At 43.7% G+C, this 23,660-nt stretch overlaps 2 protein-coding genes across 9 annotated transcripts in view; one reads left to right on the top strand and one right to left on the bottom strand.

Annotated features, from left to right (window-relative positions):
* The window catches only part of ADPRH (ADP-ribosylarginine hydrolase), a 29,947-nt gene extending 13,596 nt beyond the window's left edge, over nucleotides 1–16,351 (bottom strand). Inside the window, exons 1-2 of the mRNA XM_063806132.1 lie at nucleotides 15,797–16,351; nucleotides 14,107–14,290 (exon numbers count right to left, since the gene is read on the bottom strand). Coding sequence (XP_063662202.1) covers nucleotides 14,107–14,205 — 99 coding nt within the window. The 5' untranslated portion in view covers nucleotides 14,206–14,290; nucleotides 15,797–16,351. The remainder of the gene's footprint in view (nucleotides 1–14,106; nucleotides 14,291–15,796) is intronic.
* CD80 (CD80 molecule) overlaps nucleotides 1–23,660 on the top strand; it is a 57,194-nt gene that overhangs the window by 4,254 nt on the left and 29,280 nt on the right. For 4 of the 8 annotated variants that reach the window (XR_010155295.1, XR_010155298.1, XM_063806136.1 and 1 more), the window contains exons 1-2: nucleotides 16,344–17,117; nucleotides 18,628–18,927. Coding sequence is in view for 4 of the 8 variants with exons in the window: in XM_063806136.1 (XP_063662206.1) it covers nucleotides 18,828–18,927 (100 nt within the window). In the remaining 4 variants the exon portion in view is untranslated. Of the gene's footprint in view, nucleotides 1–13,867; nucleotides 14,053–16,343; nucleotides 17,118–18,627; nucleotides 18,928–23,660 lie in introns of those variants that run through there. The other 4 variants (XR_010155296.1, XR_010155297.1, XM_063806135.1 and 1 more) reach the window with 3 other exon arrangements.

Here is a 23,660-nt window from a genome sequence, read left to right as displayed (position 1 = left end):
TCCAGCTCCAAATAACGGCAAATAACCATCACTCTTCCCCACCCCCAAAACACCGCATACTCACTGGGCTTAAATAATAATGACACTTATTATCTTATGTAACAAAATGTCTAAAGGTAAGAAGTCCCAGGGTTAATTTAGCAACTCTATACTATCATCAAAGAAAGACCCTGTTCTTCTTATCTTTCTGAACTACTATCTTCAGTTATTTTTATCCCCAGACTGACGTTTTTAATTGGCACAAGATCATATTTTCCCCCATTTTAATTTATTTTATCAAATGTATATAGAGGTCTTATCCTTCGTTTTGTTTTTGTTTAAACCATTTTGCTATTTTGTGTCTGCTAACGAGCCCAAGAGGCGTTGCCTATTAACCATTTACTGTTAATTTCTTCGAAAATTTTTGTTTAGCTCTGATTATTTAACTAGGCAGTCAAGATAATGTGTATGCGTAATAACACATTGCAGTTACAGTTATAGACAGTGTCCAGTGGAAAAAGAGAGTGTTTCTTCTTTCAAGATGAAGAAACTATTCTCAAAGATCCTCCAGAAGTCTAAACCAATTCCTGGCAGGCAGGCTGGATTACGATGTTTCCCTTAGATCAAGGATAGACACATCTTCCCTGAGAGGTAGAGGTAGGTTCTTTTACAAAAATCAGGGTTTGTTTGCAAAGGAAACAGTGAATGTTGTTCTGCCAAGAAGAACAAATAGTTACTTGGCATCTTACTAGGTGCTAGGCATTAGTATAGGTCCTGGAAAGACAAATATATTGCATAGTTGGTTCCTTGCTCTTAGTTTTATTGAGGAAGACACATCATAGGCATCTTCATTACTCACCAATACAGAATCAATTGCTATGCTGAGGCTGTTGCTGAGAAATAAACTTGTAGCCCTTGGACCTGATCTTAAGATATTTCAGACACTTCATCTATAAGGTCGGAACAATGACACTGTTCTTAACAAACTGGTCACTTACAAGAATGATCTTTATACATTCTTCAGACATTGAATACCTGCTGTGTAAGTATATGCTAGGCCCTGACAGCCCCTGCTCTTCTAGAGCACCCAAGTGATCTCATTTTTTGGCTGCTAACATATTTTTTAAATTATCAAAAAAAGTGTTTATATGTTTTCTTAAATCACGTTATTGAGATATGACTGAGATACAAAAAGCTGTACATATTTCGGATATACAACCTGATGAGTTTGAAGATAAGTAACCAAAAGTAGCTGCTCACATATCCTGTGTTGTCAATTCAATTCAAGAAGATTTAGAGAGCATCTGTGATGGCTAATTTTGTCAGCCTAGCTAGGCCACAGTGCCCAGATATTTGGTCAAACATTGTTCTAGATGTTTCTGTGCAGGTATTTTTTAAGATGAGATTCACATCTAAATCAGTAGCCTTTGAGTAAAGCAGATTACTCTCCCTAATGTGGATGAGCCTCATTCCAATCAGTTGAAAGCCTTAATAGAAAAAAGACTCGCCTCCCCCAAGGAAGAGAGAATTCTGCCAGACTGCCTTTAGACTCGAGCTGCAACTCTTTCCTGGGTCTTTAGCCTGCTGGCCTACCCTGTCGAACCTGCCAGCCTCCACAATTGTATAAGCCAATTCCTTAAAGTAAACTCTCTTTCTCTGCATGTGTGTGTGTGTCCATCCTATTGGTTCTGTTTCTCAGAAGAACCTTGACTAATACAATATCTAAAATGTGCCAGCCAGTCTGACGCGGTGGTTCACGCCTGTAATCCCAGCACTTTGGGAGGCCAAGGCGGGCGGATCACTTGAGGTCAGGAGTTCAAGACCAGCCTGGCCAACAGGGTGAAATCCCTTCTTTACTAAAAATACAAAAATTAGCTGGGCATGGTGGCGGGTGACTGTAATCCCAGCCACTTGGGAGGCTGAGGCAGGAGAATTGCTTGACCCTGGGAGGCGGAGGTTGCAGTGAGCCAAGATTGCACCATTGCACTCCAGCTTGGGCAACAAGAGCAAAACTCTGACTGAAAAATAATAAACATAAATAAATAAATAAACAAAATGTGCCAGCCAAGCACATGCTTGGCACTTCTTGCACCTACAGAGGTAGGGCAAAAATCACACAAGGAGAGAAGACACTGTACAGTATAATGGCACGAGGCCGTGAGGAGTATGGAAGCAGAGAATGTTCAAGGTACATGGTTGGCAACTATGAGAGAGTTAATGGTATCAGCTCAGTCAGGGTGTTCAGAGACGGCATCCAGAAGATCAGCTCATCAAGGAAAACAGGCTCAGACTCCACCGCTGATTTCAACCAACCACGTGACTGCTGTCCCTTCCTTTTGCAGTTTTGACACAACTGACCATCATTCTGCCCTGATAAGAGACCACCAATCACAGATTGGTTCTGGCCAGCCTACAGAGGACCTGCAGTGAGGGTTTTTGTGTCCTCTGCTTCACCTTTTAACATCAGAGGGCCGAGAACTCCACCCTCAGATCATGCTAATGCTGCCATTTTTTGTAAAAGGGACTCTTGAAGGGGCATGAAGCTCAATTGCACATGCACATGTTTCTCCTTTCATAAATATTCATGACACCTCCTATAGCTTATTAAATACGTGTATTTTTGTAATCCTAGCTACTTGGGAGGCTGAGGCACGAGAATCGCTTGAACTCGGGAGGTGGAGGTTGAAGTGAGCTGAGATTGTGCCACTGCACTCCAGCCTGGGTGACAGAGTGAGACCTTGTCTCAATAAAAAAATAAATAAATATGTGTATTTGGCCGCTCTGCTCAGCATACATTCCTGTTCCCTTTGCCTTTCCCTCGAGGTGCCTCTTTTTGGCTTCTGGCTGGAAGGCTACACTTCCCAGACTGAGAATGGCCATCCTGCCGTCTGCAACCCTTTATAAAAATAAAGCTCTCTTTTCCAGATTTATAAACCTTGTGAATTTTCAGTTGACAATAAGTTTCTTTTTTTTTTTTTTTTGAGACGGAGTCTGGCTCTGTCACTCAGGCCTGAGGGCAGTGGTGCAATCCCAGCTCGCTGCAACCTCTATTTCCCAGGTTCAAGCAATTATCCTGCCTCAGCCTCCCAAGTAGCTGGGATTACAGGCGATCGCCACCACACCCAGCTAATTTTTGTATTTTTAGTAGAGAGGCGGTTTCACCATGTTGGCCAGGCTGGTCTTGAACTCCTGACCTCAAGTGATCCACCTGCCTCAGCCTCCCAAAGTGCTGGGATTATAGGCATTAGGCACCGTGCCCAGCTGACAATAACTTTCTAGGGAGGAAGCTGAGGCCAGTGAAGACAGTTACTCAGAGTTTATATAACTCAGTTTCACACATGGAGAGAAGTGGGCCTGGAGCCCATGCCCTCTGAACTCCCAGCCAGGACTTCTTCCATTCCTTCTACTGTCACTTAGAAAAAAATTGAAATGACATGATAGACTAAACACCTATTAAAGATATGAACCTCCTGAGTCTAATTTTTAAAATATTTGCTGGGCGCAGTGGCTCACGCCTATAAACCCAGTACGTTGGGAGGCAGAGGTGGGAGGATCACTTGAGCCCAGGAGTTCAAGACCAGCCTGTGCAATAAAGTGAGACCCTGTCTCTACAAAATAAATAAATAAATAAAATTATCCAGGTGTGGTGGTGCACACCTGTAGTCCTAGCTACTGAGGAAGCTGGGGCAGGAGGATTGCTTGAGCCTGAGAGTTCAAGGTTACAATAAGCTAGGGTCACACAACTGCACAGTAGCCTGGGTGACAGAGTGAGAACCTGTCTCTAAATAAATAAATAAATATTCTATACCCCACCCCCAAAGAGCCTTAAGCATCTTGTTGATGACAGTCTAAAAGTGGTATTTAAAGAAAAATCTAAGATATGCACCGTAATTCTAACAAGCAGGCAGGAATCAAATATAGCAAGAGGTAGAGATGGGAGACTATATGGAGAGGAGCAAAAGAGATAAGTGGATACAAACTGGTGTTTTAAAACCTAGGAGTGGCCGGGTGCGGTGGCTCACACCTGTAATCCCAGCACTTTGGAAGGCCGAGGCAGGCGGATCATGAGGTCAGGAGTTCAAGACCAGCCTGGCCAACATGGTGAAACCTCCTCTCTACTAAGAATACAAAATTAGCCGGGCATGGTGGTGCATGCCTGTAATCCCAGCTACTCGGGAGGCTGAGGCAGGAGAATCGCTTGAACCTGGGAGGCAGAGGTTGCAGTGAGCCAAGATCGTGCCACTACACTGTAGCCTGGGCGACAGACCGAGACTCCATCTTAAAACAAAAAACAAAAAACAAAAAAAAAACCCCTAGGAGCAGCTTCCACCCCTCTCTGCAGAGCAGAAAGAGACCCGAGGGAAGTCCATGTGGATGTGAATCCCGCTCCTCCCAACAATGCAGTAGCCCGCTCCTGTAGGTCAGGGCTTTCCAGCCTTTGCTCTGGAGATCCACCAGTAATTTTCAAATCTTCTTTGGTACATTTCCTGGCAGATGACCTCTGTTGCTCCCTTTCTCCTGGTTTTGCTGGGATTTCCCACAGGAAGAGAAGCTCAGCTGGCCAGCTGAGTCCTAAGTTCCGCTTCCAGGGTTTGCAATGAAACAGCAATGCTCTTGCACACAGTCCCATCCTAAGGGGACTTCACTGCCTGCTAGAATCTCAGTAGGTGAAAATACAGCTTCTAGGAAACAAAAAGTGACTGCTCCCTAAACCAAAAGTTTGGGGGGCCTTACTGAAATTATCTTTCTTTCATGTTATCATTCTTTCTGCCCCACAATCCCTCCACTGGGGTCAACCTGGGCAAATGTACATGAATCTACTCTTATTTCTATTTCTAGAAGAGTCCTTGAGACAAAAGGTAAAGAAAAATCTAGTCAGGGGACATTTTGTTCCTCTTGTTTTTCCAGCAAGCTCCTTCTCCCTCTGATGAGGCAACAGTCCCTCATCCCTTGGTCTCTGGCATTCATTCCTAAAATTACTCTCTGGAGAGAACTCCTGAAGTTTAGGGTGGGGCATCTAAACAAAGGACACCAAAAGGTTTCAAGTGGCAGCCAGTTTAGGCACATTTCTTGGTTGTGTCTGGGTCCATTGGAGGAGTCACGCAACCCCAGTGGCCACTGGAGAAAGCAGTTCAAGGCTCAGGAGAGATTCAATCTGAGAGTGCTGTTAAGGATCTTCACTCCATAAAATCCTGTTTTTCATCATGTGGTACTTGTATAAATCAGGCCCTCAAGTGGTCAAATTCCTTCTCGTATTCAAATAATAGGTAAATATCCACATAAGGTTAACTTTTTTGGTTTTTTTGTTTTTTGTTTTTTGTTTTTTTTTTGAGTCAGAGTCTCACTCTGTTGCCCAGGCTGGAGTGCAATTGTTCAATCTCAGCTCACTGCAACTTCCACCTCCCAGGTTCAAGCGATTCTCATGCTTCAGCCTCCGGAGTAGCTGGGATTACAGGCACCCACCACCATGCCCAGGTAATTTTTAAATTTTTAGTAGAGATGGGGTTTTGCCATGTTGGCCAGGCTGGTCTCAAACTCCTGACCTCAAGTGATCCACCCTCCTTGGCCTCCCAAAGTGCTGGGATTACAGGCGTGAGCCACTGCACCCGGCCACACGTTAAGTTTTAAATGTTGACCCTTCTAGAAAGAGTTATTGAAGGGGAACTTCCCCTTTCCATCCAAGCCTTGCAATTTCTCTTTAATTTTAGGAACAGAATCAAATTCCTTTTCCGAAATCTGGAAACCATGACCTTTGACGTTGTGGACCAACGTAATATTAAAAAATGGCAACTGTTTGATTCACTTTTCAGAATAATACAAAAAAAGGAAGAAGTGGGGGACAGAGCTGGGGAGGAGAGAGGGAGGAGGAACAGGCTGTTTCCATGACCCTTCAGCTCTAATTCATTCACGCCATGGTGACCCACTTTGAAAGCATAGATCATGTCTGGCTTCTCCTACTGCCTAGTCCTTGGTTCCTGTTTCTCAGGGTACAGGGAAAATGAAATAGAAACTGAAAAGGGTGACTTTTGTAACTTCGTTAGTGGTTCTGGTGGACAGTGTGGCAGGGCAGGGGAGTGGCAGCCAGTGGCAGTGACATTTAACGCCTCAGGTCCTAGAATCGTGGACTGCCTGGGATTCCACCATAGTCCCTTACTCTCAGGCAGAGAAATCTCTGTTTTCCCCAAACAGGATTTGTCTCTTCTCTTCTTAAAGCATCAGGCAATAAAAATTTGCAACCTTCTTTGAAAGTCACCTTTTCCAGCTTCAACACAAAAAAAATGCTTCCTTAAACACAATCAAAATTTATCCTGCTTACATGTAGATTATTTTCTCCAGTTTGGTCACCTACAGATGTAGAAGGCATTTACGGCCATGACTAGCTCCAAACAAAGAAACAGACACACCTCAAAGCCACAGAGGATCATTACCAAAGGCCTCTAAATCATTTGGCCCATCTAAAACATCTTGGCTCCCCATTCCTCTGTTCTCTGAGCTGCCTAGTTTAGCATCCTTTTTGTTATTGTTTGTTACTTTCTGCTGGATCCTCTCCACATTTAGTTTGAAATTGGACATAATATTCCAATAAGGATCTGGGTTCATGTAGAAAGAATCCAAAAAGATAATTTCTGGCCATGGTATGTCATATTGCCACTCATATCTCGCAATATTTTGTTGGCATATTCGCCACACTGCAGACTTAAATTCAGCTAGCTGCCCTGCTCTTTTTCTGCTACTGTTTCTTTTTCTTAGGATTGGTCCATGTTGTCCTTATCTCTCCTAGTCAAGCCATTTTGCTTCCCCAATGTTTGAACCCTTCTAGGCACATAGTAGGCACTCAATAAATTTGGGGGGGTGGGGAGGGATTGGAATGATGCCAAATGAGTGGCACAGACATAGGATCTCAGAGAAGGGAAAGAGCAGATGGAGATTTAGAAGAGTCAGGAAAGCTTCTTGGGGAAGTGGCATTTGGCCTGGTCCTTTGAGGAAGAAAGATGTTTAGATGGGCAGAGAGAATGGGGAAAGGCAGCCAAGGAAGTTGGGGGATAGTGTGTCAAGAGTCACAGGCAAGGATTATGAGGCAAGGTGGCAGAATAGGAACAGCTCCAGTCTACAGCTCCCAGCGTGAGCGACACAGAAGACAGGTGATTTCTGCATTTCCAACTGAGGTACTGGGTTCATCTCACTGGGGTTTGTCGGACAGTGGGGGCAGGACAATGGGTGTAGCCCACTGAGCGAGAGCCGAAGCAGGGTGAGGCATCGCCTCACCCGAGAAGGGCAAGGGGTCAGGGAATTCCCTTTCCTAGCCAAGGGAAGTGGTGACAGACGGCACCTGGAAAATCGGGTCACTCCCAGCCTAATACTGCACTTTTCCAATGGTCTTAGCAAATGGCACACCAGGAGATTATATGTCGAGCTTGGCTCGGAGGGTCCCACGCCCATGGAGCCTTGCTGATTGCTAGCACAGCAGTCTGAGATCGAACTGCAAGGCAGCAGCGAGGCTGGGGGAGGGGTACCCGCCATTGCTGAGGCTTGAGTAGGTAAACAAAGCAGCCAGGAAGCTCGAACTGGGTGGAGCCCACCGCAGCTCAAGGAGGCCTGCCTGCCTCTGTAGACTCCACCTCTGGGTGGTAGGGCATAGCTGAACAAAAGGCAGCAGAAACCTCAGCAGACTTAAATGTCCCTGTCTGACAGCCTTGAAGAGAGTAGTGGTTCTCCCAGCGTGGAGTTTGAGATCTGAGAATGGACAGACTGCCTCCTCAAGTGGGTCCCTGACCCCTGAGTAGCCTAACTGGGAGGCACCCTCCAGTAGGGACAGACTGACACCTCACACAGCTGGGTACCCCTCTGAGACAAAACTTCCAGAGGAACGATCAGGCAGCAACATTTGCTGTTCAGCAATATTCGCTGTTCTGCACCCTCCGCTGCTGATACCCAGGAAAACAGGGTCTAGAGTGGACCTCCAGCAAACTCCAACAGACCTGCAGCTGAGGGTCCTGACTGTTAGAAGGAAAACTAACAAGCAGAAAGGACATCCACACCAAAACCCCACCTGTAGGTCACCATCATCAAAGACCAAAGGTAGATAAAACCACAAAGATGGGGAAAAAACAGAGCAGAAAAGCTGAAAATTCTAGAAATCAGAGCGCCTCTCCCCCTCCAAAGGTATGCAGCTCCTTACCAGCAACAGAACAAAGCTGGACGGAGAATGACTTTGATTAGTTGAGAGAAAAAGTCTTCAGATGATCACACTTCTCCGAGCTAAAGGAAGAAGTTTGAACCCATCACAAAGAAGCTAAAAACCTTGAAAAAAGATTAGACAAATGGCTAACTAGAATAACCAGTGTAGAGAAGTCCTTAAATGACCTGTTGGAGCTGAAAACCATGGTACGAGAACTACATGACGAATGCACAAGCTTCAGTAGCCGATTAGATCAACTGGAAGAAAGAGTATCAGTGATGGAAGATGAAATGAATGAAATGAAGCAAGAAGAGAAGTTTAGAGAAAAAAGAGTAAAAAGAAACGAACAAAGCCTCCAAGAAATATGGGACTATGTGAAAAGACCAAATCTACGTCTGACTGGTGTACCTGAAAGTGATGGGGAGAATGGAACCAAGTTGGAAAACACTCTACAGGATATTATCCAGGAGAACTTCCCCAACCTAGCAAGACAGGCCAACATTCAAATTCAAGAAATACAGAGAACACTACGAAGATACTCCTCGAGACGAGCAACTCCAATACACATAATTGTCAGATTCACCAAAGTTGAAATGGAGGAAAAACTGTTAAGGGCAGCCAGAGAGAAAGGTCGGGTTTTCCACAAAGGGAAGCCCATCAGACTAATAGCGGATCTCTCAGCAGAAACTCTATAAGCCAGAAGAGAGTGGGGGCCAATATTCAACATTCTTAAAGAAAAGAATTTTCAACCCAGAATTTCATATCCCGCCAAACTAAGCTTCATAAGTGAAGGACAAATAAAATCCGTTACAGACAAGCAAATGCTGAGAGATTTTGTCACCACCAGGCCTGCCCTAAAAGAGCTCCTGAAGGAAGCACTAAACATGGAAAGGAAAAACCAGTACCAGCCACTGCAAAATCATGCCAAATTGTAAAGACCATTGATGGTAGGAAGAAACTGCATCAACTGACGAGCAAAATAACCAGCTAACATCGTAATGACAGGATCAAATTCACACACAAAAATATTAACTTTAAATGTAAATTGGCTAAATGCTCCAATTAAAAGACACAGACGGGCAAATTGGATAGAGTCAAGACCCATCAGTGTGCTGTATTCAGGAGACCCATCTCACATGCAGAGACACACATAAGCTCAAAATAAAGGGATGGAGGAAGATCTACCAAGCAAATGGAAAACAAAAAAAGGCAGGGGTTGCAATCCTAGTCTCTGATAAAAAAGACTTTAAACCAACAAAGATCAAAAGAGACAAAGAAGGTCATTACATAATGGTAAAGGGCTCAATTCAACAAGAAGAGCTAACTATCCTAAATATATATGCACCCAATACAGGAACACCCAGATTCATAAAGCAAGTCCTTAGAGACCTACAAAGAGACTTAGACTCCCCCGCAATAATAATGGGAGACTGTAACACCCCACTGTCAACATTAGACAGATCAACGAGACAGAAAGTTAACAAGGATATCCAGGAATTGAACTCAGCTCTGCACCAAGCAGACCTAATAGACATCTACAGAACTCTCCACCCCAAATCAACAGAATATACATTCTTCTTAGCACCACATAGCACTTATTCCAAAATTGACCACATAGTTGGAAGTAAAGCACTCCTCAGCAAATGTAAAAGAACAGAAATTATAACGAACTGTCTCTCAGACCACAGTGCAATCAAACTAGAACTCAGGATTAAGAAACTCACTCAAAACCACTCAACTACATGGAAACTGAAACACCTGCTCCCGAGTGACTACTGGGTCCATAACAAAATGAAGGCAGAAATAAAGATATTCTTTGAAACCAATGAGAACAAAGACACAACATACCAGAATCTCTGGGAAACATTTAAAGCAGTGTGTAGAGGGAAATCTATAGCACTAAATGCCCACAAGAGAAAGCAGGAAAGATCTAAAATTGACACCCTAACATCACCATTAAAAGAACTAGAGAAGCAAGAGCAAACACATTCAAAAGCTAGCAGAAGGCAAGAAATAACTAAGATCAGAGAAGAACTGAAGGAGACAGAGACACAAAAACCCTCAAAAAATCAATGAATCCAGGAGCTGGTTTTTTGAAAAGATCAACAAAATTGATAGACCACTAGCAAGACTAACAAAGAAGAAAAGAGAGAAGAATCAAATAGACGCAATATAAAATGATAAAGGGGATATCACCACCGATCCCACAGAAATACAAACTACCATCAGAGAATACTATAAACACCTCTATGCAAGTAAACTAGAAAATCTAGAAGAAATGGATAAATTCCTGGACACATACACCCTCCCAAGACTAAACCAGGAAGAAGTTAAATCCCTAAATCCTTAAATAACAGGCTCTGAAATTTAGGCAATAATTAATAGCCTACCAACCAAAAAAACATCCAGGACCAGACGGATTCACAGCCGAATTCTACCAGAGGTACAAGAAGGAGCTGGTACCATTCCTTCTGAAACTATTCCAATCAGTAGAAAAAGAGGGAATCCTCCCTAACTCATTTTTTGAGGCCAGCATCATCCTGATACCAAAGCCTGGCAGAGACACAACAAAAAAAGAGAATTTTAGACCAATATCCTTGATGAACATTGATGCAAAAATCCTCAATAAAATACTGGCAAACCGAATCCAGCAGCACATCAAAAAGCTTATCCACCATGATCAAGTGGGCTTCATCCCTGGGATGCAAGGCTGGTTCAACATACGCAAATCAATAAACGTAATCCAGCATATAAACAGAACCAAAGACAAAAAACCACAGGATTATCTCAATAGTTGCAGAAAAGGCCTTTGACAAAATTCAACAACGCTTCATGCTAAAAACTCTCAATAAATTAGGTATTGATGGGACGTATCTCAAAATAATAAGAGCTATTTATGACAAACCCACAGCCAATATCATACTGATGGGCAAAAACTGGAAGCATTCCCTTTGAAAACTGGCACAAGACAGGGATGCCCTCTCTCACCACTCCTATTCAACATAGTGTTGGAAGTTCTGGCCAGGGCAATCAGGCAGGAGAAAGAAATAAAAGGTATTCAATTAGGAAAAGAGGAAGTCAAAGTGTCCCTGTTTGCAGATGACGTGATTGTATATTTAGAAAACCCCATTGTCTCAGCCCAAAATCTCCTTAAGCTGATAAGCAACTTCAGCAAAGTCTCAGGATACAAAATCAATGTGCAAAAATCACAAGCATTCTTATACACCAATAACAGACAAACAGAGAGCCAAATCATGAGTGAATTCCCATTCACAATTGCTTCAAAGAGAATAAAATACCTACGAATCCAACTTACAAGGGATGTGAAGGACCTCTTCAAGGAGAACTACAAACCACTGCTCAATGAAATAAAAGAGGACACAAACAAATGGAAGAACATTCTATGCTCATGGATAGGAATAATCAATATCGTGAAAATGGCCATACTGCCCAAGGTAATTTATAGATTCAATGCCATCCCCATCAAGCTACCAATGACTTTCTTCACAGAATTGGAAAAAACTACTTTAAAGTTCATATGGAACAAAGAAGGGCCTGCATTGCCAAGACAATCCTAAGCCAAAAGAAAAAAGCTGGAGACATCACGCTACCTGACTTCAAACTATACTACAAGGCTACAGTAACCAAAACAGCATGGTACTGGTACCAAAACAGAGATATAGACCAATGGAACAGAACAGAACCCTCAGAAATAATACCATACATCTACAACATCTGATCTTTGACAAACCTGACAAAAACAAGAAATAGGGAAAGGATTCCCTGTTTAATAAATGGTGCTGGGAAAACTGGCCAGCCACATGTAGAAAGCTGAAACTGGATCCCTTCGTTACACCTTATACAAAAATTAATTCAAGATGGATTAAAGACTTAAATGTTAGACCTAAAACCATAAAAACCCTAGAAGAAAACCTAGGCAATACCATTCAGGACATAGGCATGGGCAAGGACTTCATGTCTAAAACACCAAAAGCAATGGCAGCAAAAGCCAAAATTGACAAATGGGATCTAATTAAACTAAAGAGTTTCTGCACAGCAAAACAAACTACCATCAGAGTGAACAGGCAACCTACAGAACGGGAGAAAATTTTTGCAATCTACTCATCTGACAAAGGGCTAATATCCAGAATCTACAATGAACTCAAACAAATTTACAAGAAAAAACAACCCCATCAAAAAGTGGGCAAAGGATATGAACAGACACTTCTCAAAAGAAGACTTTTATGCAGCCAACAGACACATGAAAAAATGCTCATCATCACTGGCCATCAGAGAAACGCAAATCAAAACCACAATAAGATACCATTTCACACCAGTTAGAATGGCGATCATTAAAAAGTCAGGAGCCAACAGGTGCTGAAGACGATGTGGAGAAATAGGAACACTTTTACACGTTGGCAGGACTGTAAACTAGTTCAACCATTGTGGAAGACAGTGTGGCGATTCCTCAAGGACCTAGAACTAGAAATACCATTTGACCCAGCCATCCCATTACTGGGTATATACCCAAAGGGTTATAAATCATGCTGCTCTAAAGACACATGCACACGTATGTTTATTGTGGCACTATTCACAATAGCAAAGACTTGGAACCAACCCAAATGTCCATCAATGATAGACTGGATTAAGAAAATGTGGTACATATACACCATGGAATACTATGCAGCCAGAAAAAAGGATGAGTTCATGTCCTTTGTAGGGACATGGATGAAGCTGGAAACCATCATTCTCAGCAAACTATCACAAGGACAAAAAACCAAACACCACATGTTCTCACTCATAGGTGGGAATTGAACAATGAGAACACTTGGACACAGGAAGGGGAGCATCACACATGGGGGCCTGTCATGGGCTGGGGGGAGGGGGGAGGGATAGCATTAGGAGATATACCTAATGTAAATGACGAGTTAATGGGTGCAGCACACTAACATGGAGCATGTATACATATGTAACAAACCTGCACATTGTGCACATGTACCCTAGAACTTAAAGTAGAATAATAAACAAAAATTGATAATAAAAAATTAATTTAAAAAAAAAAGGGTCACAGGCAGGAAGAGTAAGACGTCAAGTATAGGAGGAAGAGTGTGTGGTGGGTTAGTAAGAAGACGGCCCTCACTCTGAACGAGGGCTAGCTCTAAAAGTCATTTGTTTTCATTTTAAGCATTTTGGTGATTTCCATCTCAAAGAACCAGAAAGAACGTGACAGCATTTTAAGAGGAAGAGGTGAACTCTCCCACTTTGATGAGTTTGCTGCCAACTTTAGCAGACTGTGGCACTCCTGGGGAGCACCATAGCCTTAAAGCCTAGATCAGCTGCCCTATGATGGGTGCAGGCCTTATAGACATGCTGGGTTAAAGTAGGGAAAGGAGCCAGGAGCATTTCAACCCTCCACAGAGAAGCTGAAGGCCACTGTCGCCATATTCTGTGACGGAAACCAGCGTGAAGATGCTGGGGAATTGTCTTGAAGTGGTCAGAAGGCGTCCTCTCGACACCCTTCACTGCCCAGATGAAGTCATATCTAAAAATGAACTTCTAAACTTCACGGGAGGGTCATGTTAGAACATGAAAAACTCCCCTGAAAATTTTTGTCAGTGCAACAGGTTTTGTTTACTTGGCAACAGTGAGCCCACTGTGGGAAAGGGGTTTTCCCAGCAGTCAGGCTAGCACCGTGTGCCCTGAGTAGGCAACCTGCAAATGACAGCACTGAGGCCACTGCCAGGAGCCAGCCCAGTCCTCCCTGTGGATGCTGAACGGAAGGGTAGGAAGGTTGAGCTCAGGCCAGCTTTATCAGCATGAGGAGGTGAAGTGGCTCCAAGGTCAAGAGCGGAAAGATGGAACCTTCATTTCCACAGAGATCATCCTGTTCAGGGGTAAAGCAAAGGGCCAGGCTTCCCCTACGGTGTCGCAACAGCCTCTGCACCAACCTCTGAGTGACAAAGCTGCATCTCCCTCTCGTCATCTCTTCCTGCTGGGTCCTCTACAGTCTGTGATTGTGTTTTCATTTCATTTATAATGTCTTTCATTGTACAAATATTTTTAATTTTTATGAATTCAAATCTGTGTATCTTTTCTTTTTTCGTGGCTTCCAAGTTTTGTGTCTTGCTCACCCTAGAATTATAAAAATATACTTTCATAAATTTATCCTTTTAATTTTTCACATAAAAATTTTTAAAAGAATTTTTATGTGAATTATTTTTAAAAGAATTTCTTTTACTTTTACTACAGTAAAGCCAAGGATGGATTTACAAAAAAATAAGCGGCACTAAAGAATTTACACTGAGGAGCAGTAATTCCTGCTCTATTCTTCTCCAACCCTGGGCCTGCTCCTCAGAACAAACTCATTTAAAGTTTTTTTGTTTTTTTGTTTTGTTTTGTTTTGTTTTGTTTTTGAAACAGAATCTTGCTCTGTCACCCAGGCTGGAGTGCAATGGCACAATCTTAGCTCACTGCAACCTCCGCCTCTGAAGTTCAAGCAAGTCTCATGTCTCAGCCTTCCCAGTAGCTGGGATTACAGGCATGCACCACTATGCCCAGCTTTTTTTTTTTTTTTTTTTTGGAGAGCTGGGGTTTCATCATGTTGGCCAGCTGGCCTCGAACTCCTGGCCTCAAGTGATCCGCCCACCTCGGCCTCTCAAAGTGCTGGGATTACAGGCATGAGCCACTGTGCCCAGCCTCCTTTTAAATCTTTTACTTGATTTGGTTTTGTTTTGTTTTGTTTTGTTTTCCAGTAATATAGGTATTCGGGTTCGGCTTCCTTTGCCCGTCTTCATCCATCTCACCTCCAGTGTCCAGAAATTTACCTTAGAAATCTGTGGTCCACAGGTCATGCTCCTAGACCCATTGTAGGAGGAAGAGGAATTAAACACATCCCATTAGTACATAATCTTGGAAGAGAAGCCTTCTGAATTTTACAATCAGGATTGGGGAAACCCTGTAAAGTACCTGCCTGGTGTTCCTTTCTTCCAGCCTCTTTGATTAAGTCACATCAAAGCGCTAATGGCAAAGTTGTTTAATGTGTGTTTCTCCAAGGCAGGTTAGGATTTCACTGGGATTCTTAAAATTTGAGGGTGTCTGTGATCGTCAAAATTTGTATTCATGTAGTCCCTCATGAAATTTCTAAAACTCGGCTGGGTGCGGTGGCTCATGCCTGTAATCCCAGCACTTTGGGAGGCCGAGGAGGGTGGATCACAAGGTCAGGAGTTTGAGACCAGCCTGGCCAATATGGTGAAACCCCATCTCTACTAAAAATTTAAAAATTAGCCTGGCGTGGTGGCACACGCCTGTAGTCCCAGCTACTCAGGAGGCTGAGGCAGAAGAATTGCTTGAACCCGGGAGGCGGAGGTTGCAGTGAGCCAAGATCGCGCCACTGCACTCCAGCCTGGGCGGCAGAGAAAGACTTCATCTAAAAAAAAAAAAAAGAAAATAAATTTCTAAAACTCTGTATTTCTTTGCTCTTTTAAGTTGACATCTATAACTTTCTATTACTTTAAATACCTGGAAAAAAAATCACTTCCAGTGCATTGTAATAATGTATCAAGTAGAAGTGGCAAAAATCAGTGAAAACATTTCTTTGATCTGAATAAATGTTCAAGAAAATAGAAAACATGAACTTACCTCCAATCTATGTTCCCTTTACTTGAAAATGTAATGTTGATCTACTAGAGGTAAGGCAGGAATTGTCACATCCATATTCCTTGCAACTATTCAAAATATGCATCTGAGACCAGAACAAGACACAGGTGAAGAAGGATGCTCACTAGGCCCCTTCTGCCAATACAGAAGGAGACAGTGCAGTGGAGTCCTTTCATAGCAAGTTCTGCCTTCATGATTTCCAAAGCTTCAGTATTCCAAATCTAAGGTGAATAGGGTGGTATCCACTAAGCTCTGCCACAAACTTGTTGCTGAGATGAAGGAAGCCGCCGCTGCAGTCAGTATTTCTCACCCACACGGTTTGCTCTCTTTCTGGCTGGTATGGGAAGGATGGCGTCTTTTTTTTTTTTTTTTTTTTTTTTTTTTGAGATGGAGTCTTGCTCTGTTACCCAAGCTGGATTGTAGTGTTGTGATCTCAGCTCACTGCAACCCATGCAAGGTGCTGTCAGGTTCCACCTGTGCAAACAAGTACACTGGTCCAGCATGGGTCAGCTGCTCACTCACAGGGGCTCCAGAATCCTACAAAGGGACACACAGGGGTGGGTGGCAACCTAGTTGGAAATGGGAGTGATGGGCATGACTAAAGTCTTCCTCATCCCACCAGAGGCGCACTCAACTGTGGCTAGGGTGACCAGAATTCACTGTCCAGCGTGGCTGGCAGGAGCCCACTCTCTGAAGATGGTGGGATTCAGAGGTGGGAGTAGAGTTGGGTGGTCTTGTGAGCTGAGCACTCTCCCAAAAGTGTCCCCTACGTATGAGGTTGACAGTTTATTCCTGCAGGGACTCAGGAGTAACTCTGGGTGCTAAAACAAAACTTGAGACCAGCACAGAAACAGCCAGCCCGTGAAGCTGGCCTCCCATCACACAGCAAGGCTAGCCAGATGCCCCTCACTCTTCTCGGGCACCATTCTTCTCCTCCCCTAGGCCGCCTGGTGCTCGTGGTGTTTCATGTTTGTTAGTCCACGCACGGTGGTGAGGGAGGCTGCTGTGTGATTTGCCCCAGCCACAGCCTCTACTCAAAAGCAACTGGAAGAAGACAGCAGCAGAGGGCGCTTCTTCAAACACCCTGTCCAACTCCTGGCACTGACAAGTACTGAGCAAACTCAAACCCTCTGTAAAGTAACGGAAGTTAGAAGGGGGAAATGTTACCTCTCTGAAGATTATCCAAAGAAAAACGGAGTGATTTCTCATTGCTTTATAGACTGTAAGAAGAGAACATCTCAGAAGTGGAGTCTTACCCTGAAATCAAAGGATTTAAAGAAAAAGTGGAATTTTTCTTCAGCAAGTAAGTACATTTACTATTATCTTACTGTGGGATAGCTTGGTAGAACTAGTTACCAGCAACCTCACTGCTTTTTAAACAAACAATACCTCTGCTACCACCTCCTGGATCCAGGCTTGCCCTCAAAGGAACCCTTAGGGTCTCATTCCCACAGGAGGCTGTGGCTTCCCGACATATTTGGAGCATCATAGTGAGAATTGTGGCCCATTATTTTAAAATGTCCTAGATCCTAGCAAATATTGTTTTTGTGGGCCGTATTTGAATTTCTCAAGCCAGTAAAATTCTAGTGAAAGTGGGAAAATCGCTTGAGCTCGGGAGGTTGAGACTGTGGTGAGCTATGGTCACGCCACTGCACTCTAGCCTGTGTGACAGAGCAAGATTCTATCTTAAGAAAAACAAATTCTGGTGAATAAGTCTCTTTTAACTAATCCTGTCTAAAATGGATGATGGCTAATAAAACAATATGGCGTGGCTGGAACTCTAGCTCTAGCGTGGTCTCCAAAGAGGACACTCAAGCATTCTCTGAGCAGCACGGGGCTGTGTCCTGGTAGCAGCCTGAAGGGGTGACAGTGGAGCACAGTGTTCATTTTCATTTCTCAATTTTGACATATTTACTGGAAAAATTAATCCCTAGCCACCTCACATGACAGTACATAATTTTTTTTTTTTTTTTTTTTGAGATGGAGTCTCACTCTGTCGCCTAGGCTGGAGTGCAGTGTTGCAATCATCTTGGCTCACTGCAGCCTCCACCTCCTGGATTCAAGCAATTCTCGTGCCTCAGCCTCCCAAGTGGCTGGGATTACAGGCACCCACCACCACACCTGGCTAATTTTTGTATTTTTGGTAGAAATGGGGTTTTGCCATGTTGGCCAGGCTGGTCTGGAACTCCTGGCCTCAAGTAATCCACCCACCTCAGCCTCCCAAAGTGCTGGGATTACAGGCGTGAGCCACCACGCCTGGCCCTGGAGTACATAATTTTAATAAGTAACGTTTGCAGTGTCTTTTTTTCCCTCCCTTTTTATGGATAGACTTTTCTGGTTATTGAGATCTCATACCCCTTTATGATACATTATTTGAGTAGAGGGTTTAAAGAATTGAGATACTTGTTTTCTTATGTTAATATGTCAAGAAAGAAGTTGTTTCATAACTTAGGTCCTGCCTTGGACAAAATACACCCTTACTGTCTGCTCTGTGTTTCTTGGTATGTTCAGAAGAGGATTTGAACTTTTGCAGGTTGGCTAACAGATATGGAGGGTCCTTAGAGCTCTCCTGTTTCTAACCAAATCTTCACCCCACCTATTAAGTAGAAAGCCTTTTCATGGAAGGCTGTGATTGGTTCTTGGAACTGGTCCCCTCACAGAATTTCCATTCGCTTTTCCTCAGGATCACGCCCTGCTTTAGAGGTTGCTTAGGTTAAGCTCTCCAATTAATTTTAGCAGGCAACTCAAGAGTTTTGCAACTCAAAGTAGGCATACCTTCCTTCCTGAATGACTTTTATTTGTTCCTTTTTCAGGCTGTGAAACTAAATCCACAACCTTTGGAGACCCAGGAACACCCTCCAATCTCTGTGTGTTTTGTAAACATCACTGGAGGGTCTTCTACGTGAGCAATTGGATTGTCATCAGCCCTGCCTGTTTTGCACCTGGGAAGTGCCCTGGTCTTACTTGGGTCCAAATTGTTGGCTTTCACTTTTGACCCTAAGCATCTGAAGCCATGGGCCACACACGGAGGCAGGGAACATCACCATCCAAGTGTCCATACCTCAATTTCTTTCAGCTCTTGGTGCTGGCTGGTCTTTCTCACTTCTGTTCAGGTAAGCAACTTTCAGGAACTTGACTGAATCAACTGCTACAGGGTTAAGAGAAAGGACATTGGGTTCTCTGAGCTGCTCCCTTCTATTATCCTATAAGCCGGAAGGAACCTTCAGGGTGTTTTCAGAAGATTTTAAAGATTAGAAGACTGTGGTCCAAAGAGGTTAAAGGACCTGCCTATCATCACACAGCAAGTTAGCAACCAAGTTAACTCAAGAACCCAGGCCTTCAAGGAACCGTGGAAGGGACAGTGTTATTTTAACAAAACCATACAGCCGATTCATAATGGTCTCTTCCATGAATATTAGATGCTCATTTACATTTTGTGATGTGCCAATACTGGCCTCGGAGTCTAGTCCCAAACTATGTTTTCATGATACAGCTCAGCGAAAGTGTCCTGCTTCTAAAATTGAACAATGGTGATCTTCTTTCCAATCTGAAGGCGGGAGAGTAGTTGAGGACAATTCCTCTTAATGACATTAATCTTCTTAACCTTCTTAAGTTCCTCTTAATACATTAATCTTATTTGTTCTGCTTTGGATGCTGAGATCTTTTTTCAACATTGGCATCTGACTTTAAGTGGTATCAGATTTAACACAAAATTATGTTTTTAGTTATTTTTAATCTGCCACATAGGTATTACATATAGGTCCTGAAAGTAATAATTTGACTTCTAGAGGCTTTTGTTCCTGCTCAGGTGATCTTAAGAGTGCTGAGCTTTTGGGACTGTCAAGAAGGGTGAGGCTTGTCCCTGCTGGCAGGATGGTTCTGATTTTTTTTTTAAGTCAGAAAACAAAAGATCTGTTTTCTAGTGAGCAGCATACTTCCCAGTTTCCCAAAAATAAAGAAGTCTGGGCTCCAGCATGATTTGCCAGTCTGCAAAGACCCGACTATTAAGGGTCCTTGTCTTAAAAACTTCTCACATAAAGTACTGCCTAGAATATCAGAGGTGTGAGAGAGAGGTAGAGGGAAGAGAAGAGGAGTTGGGGGCACACAGATTACTTGACTGCGATGGTGGTCATTTAATATTTTCTGTCCAGAGCTATTTTACATTGTTTCAGAACCAAGAGAACCATGGCCTACATTTCACAATTTACACCTCAGGTTTTTTATATATTTGACAGTTACATTACATTTCCAACAGTTATAATTTCCTTCTGGGGAGTTGGGGAAGCATTCCCAAACTAGTCTTCTGGGGAGTACAGAGGAGTTTAAAATATTTAGAAGGAAATTTGTACAGGCTTCCCAGAAATAAGGGGGGCAGGGAGGGGGAGAGACAGAAAGAGGGAGAACAATAAAAAAAAGTAAAAGAGGACATAAAATAAAAATTAAAACCCAGACTTTAGAAATTGTACAAGGAAAATTAGGGTCAGAGGTAAATGGAAAGAGATCTTTGAGCTAAAGAAAGATGTTTAGGAAAGCACCTTGTTCTCCAGCTACATCCTGGTTTTACTGCTGCTGTGACTGAGTCAATGAAGCACCTACTGTGTGCCAGGTGGGCCATAAAAGTTGAGGCTAGGATTCCTGCACTCAAAGAGGTCTGCATATGTTAGTTGGGGAAATGCAAAGCTAACCCATGTAGAACAAGCAAAGAGCAATGAAATGCTTTGCCCTGATTGTAGGAGCCCAAGATCTGGGAAAGTGGGTAACAGACTGGGCTGCAGGAAGGAGGGCAGGCTTTACAGAGGCAGATAGATGATGGAGAGAGAATTCTGGTCAGGGCAACAGCCTGGACAAAGGCACAAAGGTAAGGATGAGGCTGGCACAGGTGTTCATTCTTTTGTTTAATCATTTATTAATTCAACAAACATGAGCATCTCCTAAAACCAAGAGACTTTTCTTGGTCCTGGGGACATGGCTCTTGCATTTGTGAAATTTACTATCATTGGAAAGAGGAAAAGTAATCCAATAGCCACTCAAATGAATGTGTTAAAGTGTGGCCAACAAACAAAGCCACGTGCTTAGAAGGCAGGGCACAGGCACTGCCTGAGGAAGTGCTGTCTTCCTCTGCCAGCAAGAAGGGGCAGTGAGCTGGGAAGTAGCAGAGGAGGGACTGGCCCGGTGAGCAAGAACCGGACCCCGCAGCACTTGTGAGTTACAGTCATGAATCCGCATGTTATTCAAGAAGCTGGAAGGGCTTTACCCAGGAGAGTGGCGTGGTCTACCCCAGCTCTGTTCACTCTTTACACATACCAATAGCCTGGGGGTTTTGCTAAATTGCAGTTTCTAGCACAGGGAAGTTTTTAGAGAAGTGAATCTATTTTGCATAATACTGTAATGATAGATATAAGTCATTATAAATTTGCCCAAATCCATAGAATATGCAATACCAGGAGTGACCCCTATCGTGAACTCTAGATTTGGGGTGGTAATGATGTGTTAATGTAGGTTCATTGATTGTAACAAGTGTACTGCCCTGGCACAGGATGTAGACAGTGGCGGAAGCTGTGAATATGTGGGGAGGGGGTATATGGAAATCCTCTGTACTTTACATTCAATTTTTCAATGAACCTAAAGCAGCTCTAAAAAATAAAGTCTATATAGTTTTTTAAATGCTGTTTCTGCTTAGGTGGGTCTAGGATGGGGCCTGAGATTCTGCATTTCTAAGAAGCACCTAGGTGATGCTGATGCTGCTCCACCATACACTTTGAGTTTCAGTAGTAAAGGTGTAAATAACTTTAAAAGGAAAAAAGTGTTACTGAAGAACACAGTGGCTTGTAGGGCAGCCACAGTGACTGTGCAAAACCTATTAGGAGGTTATTTCAGTAACTTACAGTAACTGATGATGTCTTTAATGAAAAGAATTGGATCAGAAGGAAGTTGATGGGTTGGAGAGTGTGTACCATGTAAAATTAGTGAGGACTGCTCAACGGGAGTGTAGGTGTGAGCTGTGCATGGTCTGTGGGAGGTGAGATTCAGTGAATACAGTGGAGTAGGATTATAGAGGGCTTTATTCAGGGCAGAGATTTGCCACACTAGGCCTTCCTCCCCTGCCACACCATGGCAGAGGTGTTCCCCCTCTCCTCCTGCCCAGCCACTGATGCCCAGGGGAAGGGACTCCTCTTTCATGCACAGGGTGGAACCAGCCAGGCTCCTCTCCCCCTCTAGGCCTGCAGGCACTGTCTATGGAGGCAGAAATGCCTGACTTTATAGTCCAGCAACTGGTGGCAGTAAGGCAGAGGCTCTAACAGGGCAGCGCTCAGAGGGACCAATGTGGGCAGCTTTTCCTTCAGAGCTAGAGTCCTTTAAGAGAGGGTCAGGTCTAAGGAGAGGGGAAAGGCCTCCTGTAGGAGGAGGCAAGAGATGTAGGAAAAGCATTGCCTATAAGTTTATAGTCTGAGAACTCAGAGCTAGGAGAAAAGAGAATACCCCAAAGTGCCACCATTCACAGAACACATCCTCCTCTCCCTGCAACACACACCGCTATGCTGCTGGCCCAGGGGTCCCATGAGCAGTGATTGTTGCCATCATCACCCTGACAACAGCTGTTCAAGTCCCTGAGCATTTTAAGGATATAAATACTGTTTAGAAAGAGAAAAAGTAAGGATCAGATGGTACAGAGTATATGAGCAGGGTCTAAACAGGGGGAAAAGTCAGGAACAGTGTGAACACCAGGAGACACAGGTCTCAAGCCTGTGGCTGCCAGAGGCAGCTCTGCCTGTCTCCTTTGTGTGGCTAGCACCTAGCCCAGGGCTGACACCAGCCCTGTCGGTGCTAGTTCACCTAATCAAACATTTAGAGGAGGGTCACTCCTGTTGGAAGAGTGTGCACAAACCAGGAACGGTAAAATCTCCAGGTGGTGAGACAATAGGTGACTTTCACGCTTTTCTGTATCTTCCATTCTTTCTAAGAATGTTTATTTCGTAGTCAGGGAAAATGTTTATTTAAAAAGCACACTTGTGTTTCCAGGGAGATCATGTATGTCCCGTCATTTGGTGAGTTAAAAGATGTTGTGTCAACTGCTTCTCTCCCTTCTCCACCAGCAGTGGTGATGCAGCTCCCAGACCCCTGCGAGGGCAGCCTCTCTAACGGCTGCTGAGGTTGAACTCCCTGGGAGGGGCACTGCAGACTGGCCACTGCATCCTCCAGGCCTCCAGGCTGCATGGAGAGGGTGGGGAAGACTCAGGTCTTCCTAGTATGGATTCTTTTTTTCCCTTCATGTTTTATTTGCAATGACATAAAATTCAACGTTTTAAAGTATACAATTCAGCCAGGCACGGTGGCTCACTCCTGTAATCCCAGCATTTTGGGAGGCCGAGGTGGGTGGATCACCTGAGGTCAGGAGTTTGAGACCAGCCTGGCCAACATGGTAAAACCCTGTCTCTACTAAAAATGCAAAAATTAACCACACAAGGTGGCCCGTGCCTTTAATCCTAGCTACTCAGGAGGCTGAGGCAGGAGAATCTTTTGAACCCTGGAGGCGGGGGTTGCTGTGAGCCAAGATCATGCCACTGCACTCCAGCATGGGCAACAGAGTGAGACTCTGCCTCAGTAAATAAATAAATAAATAAATAAATAAATAAAGTGTACAATTCAGTGGGTTTTAGTATATTTGCAATGTTGTGAAACCACCATCACTATCGAATTCCAGAACGAAATGTTCTGGATGATGATGGAAATCATCATCCCAGAAAGAAACCTGCGCCTATTTGCAGCTACTCCTCATTCCCCTGTACCCCATCTCCTCGTAACCACTAATTTACTCTCTGTCTCTATGAATTTGCCTGTTCTAGAC

The sequence above is a fragment of the Pan troglodytes genome, chromosome 2 (assembly GCF_028858775.2).
Source record: "Pan troglodytes isolate AG18354 chromosome 2, NHGRI_mPanTro3-v2.0_pri, whole genome shotgun sequence".
Classification (NCBI taxonomy): domain Eukaryota; kingdom Metazoa; phylum Chordata; class Mammalia; order Primates; family Hominidae; genus Pan; species Pan troglodytes.
This window is presented reverse-complemented; position numbering and strand designations above follow the sequence as displayed.